General features: G+C 28.8%; 1 protein-coding gene across 1 annotated transcript; it reads right to left on the bottom strand.

The window, feature by feature from the left end:
* Nucleotides 1-234: 234 nt before the first annotated feature.
* Nucleotides 235-10,190, bottom strand: LOC132732276 (uncharacterized). The gene is made up of 8 exons (XM_060718665.1): nt 9,303-10,190; nt 8,958-9,031; nt 8,109-8,142; nt 7,740-7,804; nt 5,532-5,590; nt 4,861-4,973; nt 4,357-4,441; nt 235-405 (listed from the first exon to the last, which is right to left on the bottom strand). The coding sequence occupies exons 1-8, from the start codon at nt 10,168-10,170 to the stop codon at nt 315-317; spliced, it is 1,389 nt and encodes a 462-aa protein (XP_060574648.1). The 5' UTR covers nt 10,171-10,190; the 3' UTR covers nt 235-314.
* Nucleotides 10,191-10,564: the final 374 nt, after the last annotated feature.

Here is a 10,564-nt window from a genome sequence, read left to right as displayed (position 1 = left end):
ATTTTGTATGTGTATAAATAACTTTATATAGCTTTTTCTTGAAAAAAATGTTGCAATCCTGTGAATATGTTAAACTATTAAACATATCTTTGAATCAACCATTGAAGTGTTGATTGATAGTTTATCCGTATTTGATAAGAAAACACACATAAATTCTGGAGCAATTACATGTATGTCAACTGCTGAAATATCAGAAATGGCATACCTTACCGTATTTATAATATCTAAGTTTCACTTTAAACGTTTGACGTAACTGTTTTTATGTAAAATATTACAAAATGAATCTTTTGTATAAATCTTTATAAATCAAATCATTACAAACAAACGCCAAAAATACTTAATACTTGCATATAAACTTTAATTCGATCACCGACTTTCCATGCATCTCCACATTTGTCAAACATCCTGAAAATACATTATAGATAACATGTTTAAACAAACGAATATGGTATATTTTTACACAATTAATAGTCTTATTAATCAATTTCGTGGCAAAGAGAATACAGTTATGTCAAATATAAGAGTCTTAACTCTAAGCAGTGCTTTAATAAGAGAAAATACAATGTTTGTTTCCATATAAGTTTACATTGATACTGACTCACTATAATAATATTTGTCAAATAGGCTTATCATTGTGTGTTCCAAGACAAAACAAAACACAAAATAACGATGATTTTCTAGTAAATTAAACAAACAACTCTATTTATAGTGAAAACATTGTGACAAAACTTCAGTCAAAGAATTAAATTATATACTTTGATCGTACATTAATTTCAAGTAACTGTTGTATCTATTTGAATGTATGCTAAATAATTATGTAAGAACTATGTTATTCGTTCTTGTTCAATGCATACATATGTGATCGTGGATAAATATTCTTTTCATTCCAGGTGGTGTTTTTACTATTATAAATACATACACCCTACAATAATCAAAATGCCTTTGATAATAATTCAAGTTTGACAAGAGAGGCATGTTGTGACCCTAAAATTATACTAAATAAAATAAAACACATCCTTAATAAAGACATCAACATCGTATGACACTTAATGTACAAAATACAAGCGTCTGGTGTGTTTTAATCTAAAACGTGAACATTCTTACCACCTTTTATGAGTGGATAGTAAAATAAATTGTAACGTGTATGCAATATATACTTTTGATAATATTAAAGGAACTCCTTTCCGGTCCAAAAATCTAAAATCATTATAATATCTAAACTTATAACATAGATCACCTTGGGCAATCAATACAGAAATTTATGCAAAACAATTTAGCTATATTCTCAAAAAGAAATTCAAAATCGTTTATGTGAGGTATTTAAGCCCGATATTAGTGTGAAGCCGTGGAACACTTTTCAGATTTGGATCATTTTTATAATACGAATTTATATTCTTGAAAAAAAAAACAAAAAAAAACGGATACTGCGAAATAGTGTATGGATATGCGAAGAGTACGGAGCGAGGAAATTATCTGCAATTTTGAACACAACTTATTTGTCTAAAACCTACATAAAAACATCCAATCATGTCAACCAATTTTCGTGAAGTTCCTTTAATATTACTTATAATTGCAAAGCTTTCGTTTATAATATTACACAGACAAAGGATCTTTCATATTGCTCGATTCAGCAGCTACAGCAATGAAATTGCTTGTTCCTATGCAAAGTTTGTAATAAAAATTTGATTAATTACATTTACATGTATGAAATTTATAATTTCCATGGTTTTGTATAGCATTCATATGATATATTAAACATAATTTACTGAGATATCTGTATCAAGTAGAAATCCTTTCTAAAAGTTGTTTAATAGCAACCCGCTTTATTATCTTTAAGCAAAATATATAATTAAGATCATATTTAAATTCAATTACAGACGTAAACATATGAGCCGCTATTATAATTTTATAAATCGGTATAACATTTTTTTACCAAAAATAGTTGAAATGTCTAGTTAGAATTCAGATAATAAAAAACGCATTTCTTGGTATCTATGTCAGTTAATAATTTGTCATCAATAAACATTTATCTCTTTAGAGATTGTGCTATTTTTGGTAATCGTGTTTCCGATAATGACAGCAATACAATATTGAGACAGCAATAAACTATAGTACATTCTTCTTTTGAAATATGTAACTATTACAGACTCAAATAATTTATACAATGAGACTATGTTTAAGAAATAATATATCCCAAACTGTGATTTTATTGCTCAATAACATCACTGTTTGGAGTTCGGATGCGGGGAATTATATCACGAGGGCGTAGCCCGAGTGATATAATGATGCGCATCCGAACGACAAACAGTGATGTTATCAAGCAATAAAATCACCGATTTGGATATATTATTTCGATTCTAACACGACATCAACAAACAAAAGCTGCCGTACATGATAATTAGCTAAATGGCGAATGATTTGTTTCCGTACTTATTGTCAGCGCGTCACATTTTTAGTGGTTACGTCACGTGTATAATGATTACGTCACATGTCTAAATATAGAAAGTCAAACAGTGATTTTATAGCATAATAACACACACTTTCGGTTCTTCTATGTTCAATAGGTAAAAATGCGGGTCGTGTTAGAATAACAAATAACTCATTATTTTCAATGCACAATTTAGATAGCAAGCTAGATTGTTTACAGTGTGTACATTCTTTGATTAAAACAACCAAGAGAGTTAAAAACAATAGGACGTTCGTAACATATCGTTTTCTTACACGTTTATACTTTGTACATTTTAAAATAAAATGCTGTTCATCTTCAATGTCATTTGATCCACATACATGTACTTCGCAAACTCTCTCGCGCCTTTCTATCCTATTCTTTCCTTATCTACCGGACTCAATACGTTCTTTATGTGAATAGAGTCTAAACTTTGTTAAAACTTGTCTACACTTTTTTGGTCTAACAATACTCAGGTAATCCTCATACACAAAGTCTTGTTTAACATTCTTATAAACAAATAGAACACTATTGTTAGTCAAACTACTATTCAGTCTTGCACAAAAATATCTATCAACCGCGGCTTAAAACATGTAATGAAACAGTAAATATCACAATGTTGTGGTGATTCCCAAATAAAACCAGAAACAAAGGTATGTAATAATTTCTTAACGTTATGAGCCCAGTTTACATATTCATCTTTCAGAATCAAATCATATTTTTTTCTAATTACGCATTTTTTTGTATTCAAAATTTTAAACTCTGACATAGCGATAAATATATAAAGGAAAACAGGCAAGTTTACCTATAGACCTACATTACTAGTGGACAATGAATATGTTTACAAAATTTAAGATGTATTCTTTCAATTTATTGACATTTATGATCGCTGGTCTAGTTTGACTTTATTCAGAATAAACTGGTTAAATTAAAAACTTGAGCAAAAATACAACTGTTACAATTACGGTACTGATAACGATAAATTACACATTTATTTAAACCGCAACTGTATTCGTCTTGTTTAAGCATATTTGGAACATAAAATGCATCAGACAGTCTTAAATTAAAGAAAATATTTCAAAGTATTTGATGCAAATGAAAAACTTACCGTATAAACCTATTTTTAATTACACTGCAATTGTAGGATACAATTCGAATAGAATAATACAGAAAAGATGTTTATGCTACAAAAACACTGTCCATAAAGTGTATCATACTCAAACATATATTATAAGAATAAAAGAGACTTTAACATTCACAACATACATTTGATAAATAGTGGAAAAGAAACTGTCCGTTTATTAAATGCTTTGGAAAACGTTCGTTCTTAATATGGATGGCAGAACATGATATTCATTGAAACATAATTGTAATTTATTGTCAGCAGTATGTTGTTTTATAAATCATAATAACTGTTATGAATACAAGCACTAACTGCAAATTCCTATATTTGAGGAAAAATACCGGATGGTGGAGAAGTATAATTCACATAAAATTGTTTTTTTTTTACATCTGGAGAAACTAGAGTATGTAACTAGGATACATCTCATGTGACACATTTAACCCTTAGTCTGCTAAAAGCTTATGCAAATATTATTGATGCGTTATACTTAAATATCTGGTCTTGAAGCAAGGTTTAAATATAGGATGCTTAATAATGTTAATTTTGCCCATGTATTGCATTTAAATACATGCATATTTCAAAAGGGTTAACGATTTGATAAAAATGCAAAGAAACAATATATTTCTTTACATTTTTTCAAAGTTTGCTGATATGATTTTATTCACTTAGTTGTATTCTTAATAATGTATATACATGTATTTATAATACCTTTTCTTTCAATCATACAAATCAAATGTAAGACTTAGAAAAATAACGAAAAGTACACAATAAAGCTGCCTATACATACTTGCCGTCTGAGTGGTATCCCCAGGAATTTTGGCCTACGCCCGGTAGAAGATTGTCAGGATAGTCATCTGGCACAACGCCAATAGCTAGAATTTAAATATACTACACATTACTAAGTTCTATTTAAAAAATGTTTACAACTTATTTTTACGTGACGGAAATTAAACAGCAATAATCTTGTCAACTTAAATTAAGACGTGTTAATAAAAATAATCTAACTTTTCATTTATGGCAATACATTTTCCATTTAATAAGAAAAAGTCATGGACAATGTTTGTATTAAAAGGAAAAAGGCTAGACACAGCATTGTAAGAAATTAAACATAAATGTTATGTAAAGTATTTATTCCTAACATAGTAGGACCCCAAAATGCAACAAGAGTATGCCGTTCTTGCAAAAATGGTAATGTCGTTATCGTTGATTGATAATAGCAATACTGAGATTTCTTATCAAACTGACTTTACAAGCAAGGTGAATATTTATACAATAAGAATATTAATGTTACCTAAAGACCCGCTTTTACCCAAGCTTAATATCTCAATTTCAAAGGATGCTCTTGCACGCACATTCTCCTTGAACACATACAATCCAACATCAGTACTTTTGTATGCCGCATAACTGTAAACACATAAATGTGTACAGTTAATAATTATGATTGTATTTGAAATATTTGTGATTCTGTGTGTTACACCATATTTTTGCTGGTATATCAAATACTGTTCCTTTTTAGTATTTAATTTAATTTTAATTTGTTGAAAACTCTACGTTAGTTATTCAAAAAGTTAATTTAAAGTGCTAATAATTCACATTGATTTTATATAATTAGCAATGAAAACATAAAAATGGTATTGTTTGTAGTAATACAACAAGTTTATTTTTCATTATGCATGTGTAATACGAAAAAAGTTGATGTACAAATTTAAAGTCGGGTATTGCTATATTCCGTTTTAGAGTTTATATAATTAGCAAACGTATATTATTTACATTTTCATATCACTTTTTCCACATTTATGTGACATTTCTAAATCTGAACATAAATACATGTTAAATTTTTAAAGTTTTATGTTAAATAAAGGCCTTTAATTGTTATTAATTTTTCCATAAGTACATTTTAACTTAATTATATAGAACTGATATTAGAAATAAGTCATCATCTACATTTTAGTTTATACATACCTGAGACATTCGCAATCTATTTTTAGATTTTTGCAAATCAGTTTTCTGTCAAGTAATGGCTGCAAATGAAACACATAATGTATTGGTTAACGACAATTTAATAAACAACTGCTAAATCTATACATGTATTTGAAAAATCTATAAGCAAAATTATACATGAACAATTATTTAATTAAAAAAAATCCTCAATTTTAGCGTTTTTCTAAAATATGCAAAATTTAAATAAAATTTACATTGAAACGAACCTTCACGTATACTGATTTGCTCCTTTGGTGTCTTAAAGACCCCAGAACCATAAAAATTTGATGACGTTATATGTACAAAGAACCTGCGCTCTTTGTATGAAAATTTATTTGGAGGAATACATGTCATTGAAAGTTTGCTACGACGATACATGACTTTTTATCGCCAAAAGTGGCTAACGTTTTGTTTTGTTGTTTTTGTTTTTTGTTATTTTTTTTTAAAACAGCTTTGTTCAGTTAATTATCTTTAACATGAGAATATATGTTAGACTTTTCATAAGCATTACGCATTTACCTTCTAAGATTATTTAAACTATTGATCAAATAACCCCTTTTGTTCTTTCCAAATTACTTTATATTTGCAGCTGACTTGTTGCAGTTAAAGTTTAGGCCAAGTCTTAAGGTACATGTAGGTTTTACTCAAAACACATTATATAATATCAAAATACTTTATTAAAAGGTAGATTTGCCTAAAGCATAAGAAATGATCATTTAACTAAATTAGAATGTTTCTTATCTATACTATTAAAATGGTATTGTAGATTATATGTAATAGTTTTAGATCCACACGCATGTGATACGGTATACTATACCTTAACATGATTGCAATTAATCATACAATGTGTATGAATTTCTACTGTAAATGTTTATTGAATCTTAATTTTGGATTATAATCAAATATAATTTATCTGAACATGGATTTAATTATAATTATGTTGCCTAAATGGATATGACATACTAATAAATGCATTGATAAATCAATTGAACAAAAAGGAATTTAATCCAATTGAATAAATCGCTCCATCTTTCAATGCATAGGTATCTAAATTACATATTTCTGGAGAATTTGAAAGTGGTTCAAATGGTACAAATGATTGAATTTAGTTAAAAAGCAAACACAAACAAACAAATTAACAAAACAACATGTAAGGTATATCTCAGAAACATTATGTCCATATTGTTCTAATTCTTTAGAAATGTCAAATATGTGTATCATAATATTAAGATAATGGATTTATAGCAAACTAGATGTTTTACTGCAAAATAAAGTTGCACTGAATGTGTAGTAATCTGTCATAAATGTGGCTAAATGTAAACAGAGTAGTTATTTGACTTTAGTCCCTATGATTAATCCCGTTGCCAACAAAGCAATGGAAGTAAAGACGGTCATTCTTTGTGACAAATGACTATTATTCTTAACTGTAAGATACCAAAGTAAATAGTGCAATATAACAAATATAGATAGAATGAAATCAATCAGATATTCAACTGACAAGGACAGCCGGGGTTATATTGACCCTAGCATATATATAACAATTAAAACTTTTTTGGAACAAAATCACAGTAATTAAAATAGGTATTCGTTACCACGAAGTCACAAAATAATCATAATCAATCAAAATTTCATATGTAAATGACTACATTATAAACTATTCTATACACTTTTATAATTATAATATCCTTTGCAAACATCTGTTGGGTTGAAAAATTTAAATCCAAAAATATCAGATTTTTCGAAGAGGCGGTTTATGGTTTTAACTTGTATGTGAGAGATTTTGCCATCTATCAACATCGTTTTAAAAAAATCTAATATAACGGACATTTCATAAATTTAACAATGACTCTTTTAATCGAGCAAAATAATCTCAATGTTTGATGGATTAAAAAAAATTGTTCAATAATTTAAAAGTGACAAAGTAAAGTAACCTTATTATCGGTGTCCTGTTAGTAGGGAAGCTAACAATACGTTTTATAAATGATGCAAAATCTTCTATACAATATTTTAAACACAAACGCATAGAAATTATTAATATTATTTCATTCATTTATCACAATTAAAAGGTTGGCGTCAGTAATTGTTAAATTACCGTAAAAATGTGAAATAATATTGTAATCACAGCACGTCACTTAATTTCATAAAGCGCATTTTCCACCGCATAAACATTTAAGATATTAAATAACTCACCTGAAGATTTCGGGGCGCTATGACTTTCATCTTTTCTTTTCTTGTACACATCTCTGCTTCTTTCTCTATTGCAATTACACGTTTCAAGATTAGATAAAACTAATTCTAGACTTAAGCAAACATTATTATGCTGTTAAGACTTAAATTAGGATATTTTTAGAAACATGAATGTAAGTAATGCAAATCATTAGTCATAAAGTTTCATATATAGTATCAACCGTGCATGTTGACATGAATAAAAAGAAAACTAAATAATTAAGCATAAATATGGACACATTATCATAGTTCGTTGGTGATTTTTTTAAAACAATGCCTATCAAACACATTGATCAAAAGTATTCACTAAAAAGTTTTAGAAATATAACTTACCTATCCCTTTGTTTCTGCTTTCACTTTGTGTTTGCTATATAATAAATAAAGATGTTAGGAAAATTGTCCTCATTCATCATCTTATGATAATTATTTCTTTGAATAATCTTTGTTCAAAGATTGGATGCGACAATGTATTTAAAGCATTTTCTTCAGACAAATTTTAATCAATATCCATGATCAACAAAACAAATGTCTAATTATTATTACAAGATCACGAGTTCTTTTAGTAAAATAGTATGTGATATTTGGAAAAATAAAATATTTTGATTATTATCGAGCTAAATATAATAAAGCAACTATTCTGGTGATTGTCTTATCAATGTTAACAATGCTTACATATCATGAAATACCACTTTCGCCTTACTTCTCCGATGCCCTGTATAATAACTAATAAAAGGCCATTGCTTTGTCTTATGTATCTTGGGAGTTGGTACAAATATATTGAAAAAGTACTATGTTAACAGTATATCATCTTTATTGCAAAATATTTAAGGGTATTTTCCTCAGGCGGTTATATATTCTAACATTATTTTCATCAATAATAACTACATTTTTAAGAACACGGTAGTCCATTTTATGGACAGAACCAGAATAATTCAATTTTGAGCTGTATCGTGACTCTTGTCTCGGCATGTATCCATACAGTATTACGTGTCTAAGAAAGCATATTTTATTTTATTTTGTTGTGGGCACTTTTCTTGTTGCCATTATTACAGCCTAGAATTATACATTTTGTTGCTGTATGTTCCCTTTTTTCTTATGTTCTGTAATTTAAAGCATTTTCCATGTCACCACTTCAAAATCTCAAAGGAACTTCAAAGAGATTTTTTAAATAAGTCGACTAACCTGAGGTAAAAGATCTTTAACTTGCCCTTCATCAGCTGATTTAGCTTGTTTAAATTCATGTAGATGCTGTTCACCTAAAATGTACGAATTACCATTATACTAAAGAAAACATCGTAAACTAAATATGATTTCTCAAATGAACAGCTGAACAGCAATTAAAAATTAAAAACAAAACGAGTAATGAGGTACGAGCTAGATGATTGTTAAATGAATGCAAAAGATGTTTAAGTTATGATAATTGGCAACAGTATCGAATGTGGTTTTTACGTATCTTTTTCTTATTTATTCCTATAAATATGATATTTATAATAAAAATTAAAATAATGGGTAAACAAAAAAACTTACTCCGTTCAAACGGCTGTTCAATGAGCATCCCAATCACCTTGCTTTCTGTTATTGATTGAGCTAGAATTTTGTCTTGCATGAACTTATACTGAGTCACATGGTTTTTGTTTCTTAAACTTTTAATATTTTGCTGAGTCTTTTTCAGTTCTGGCTTTATCAGTACGACTGCTACAAAGAGGTTATTTGGAGTGTCAATTTTTGACTCAAGTACATTGTTTTGGCGTGCCAATTCAGCTTTTAAGCCGTCGATATCTTTCTGTAAATCTTCCATTTTCCTCTTGTCTTTCAACATAATGTCCTTCGCCTGATTCAGAACCTTCTTTTTCATTTTATTTATACGCTCAATTACATGATCTGTGAATGCCTCCACGTCACGAACAAATTGCTCATAGAACTCGGTAAGCTGTTTTCGGTTGCAGTCTATCAATGATAGACTGTCTTCAGCCTCGTGCATGCATTCATTCATCTCATTTCTAAAATTTCTATATTCTTGACTGTTAACAAATGTAGCAGCTTTGTTACGAATGAGTTCCAACCTGCATCCATTGTGATATTCAATTATGCATTCTGCACAGCCAACTTGGTCGTGCTTTGGACAATTAAATTTCACAGATTCTGCATTGTGCTCTTGGCATGTTTCATACGTATCAGCAACCATTACCGTTACTGGATTCGAATCATCGACTCTTACTAAGGAATGATTTCTATTAATTTTACGTCCTTTGTGTTTCACAAAACATGAATTGCAAATGTTTACTTCACATTCTACGCAAAACCCATCCGCATTAGTTGTAATATCATAATCGTCACATAAACTACACATTTTGGCATCTTGGTCTTTCGTCTCCTTTTGACCAGCAACTTCCATAATTTTGTAACAACACCGTACCTATAAGACGTGAAATATAAAGATGCATTCATAAAAGAACTAGACATATAGTGTATCCTTTGTATATCAATTATTATCTGTTTATACAAACATACTTTATACTGTCATAAAATTAGTCTCAAAATTGATAACCATGCTGTCAATTCTTCATTTATGGAAGATACATCAAACATGTTTTGATTATGTAGCTTGGGAACATTTTAATACTTCCTAAAATGCATATGGTATAAAAGTATTGTTTTGAGTTTATATTTAGTTAAACGGAATTGAGTTGTGCAAAAATCTGACAGATATACAGAGTATAACATTCCCGTCATCTGAAACAATTTTCTTTGTTAGTCAATTTAATGGTTTTCCTTTAAATATTTCTTTA

This window comes from Ruditapes philippinarum, unplaced genomic scaffold (assembly GCF_026571515.1).
Source record: "Ruditapes philippinarum isolate M1 unplaced genomic scaffold, ASM2657151v2 ctg12599_1_1_1_1, whole genome shotgun sequence".
Taxonomy (NCBI): Eukaryota; Metazoa; Mollusca; class Bivalvia; order Venerida; family Veneridae; genus Ruditapes; species Ruditapes philippinarum.
This window is presented reverse-complemented; position numbering and strand designations above follow the sequence as displayed.

Coding starts and splice junctions, on each gene's coding strand:
- LOC132732276 (XM_060718665.1), bottom strand. CDS start 10,170: ATGGAAGTTGCTGGTCAAAAGGAGACGAAAGACCAAGATGCCAAAATG. Junction 7,805..8,108: donor AAGCAGAAACAAAGGGATAG/GTAAGTTATATT, acceptor TAATTGCAATAG/AGAAAGAAGCAGAGATGTGT. Junction 4,442..4,860: donor GGGTAAAAGCGGGTCTTTAG/GTAACATTAATA, acceptor TTTAAATTCTAG/CTATTGGCGTTGTGCCAGAT.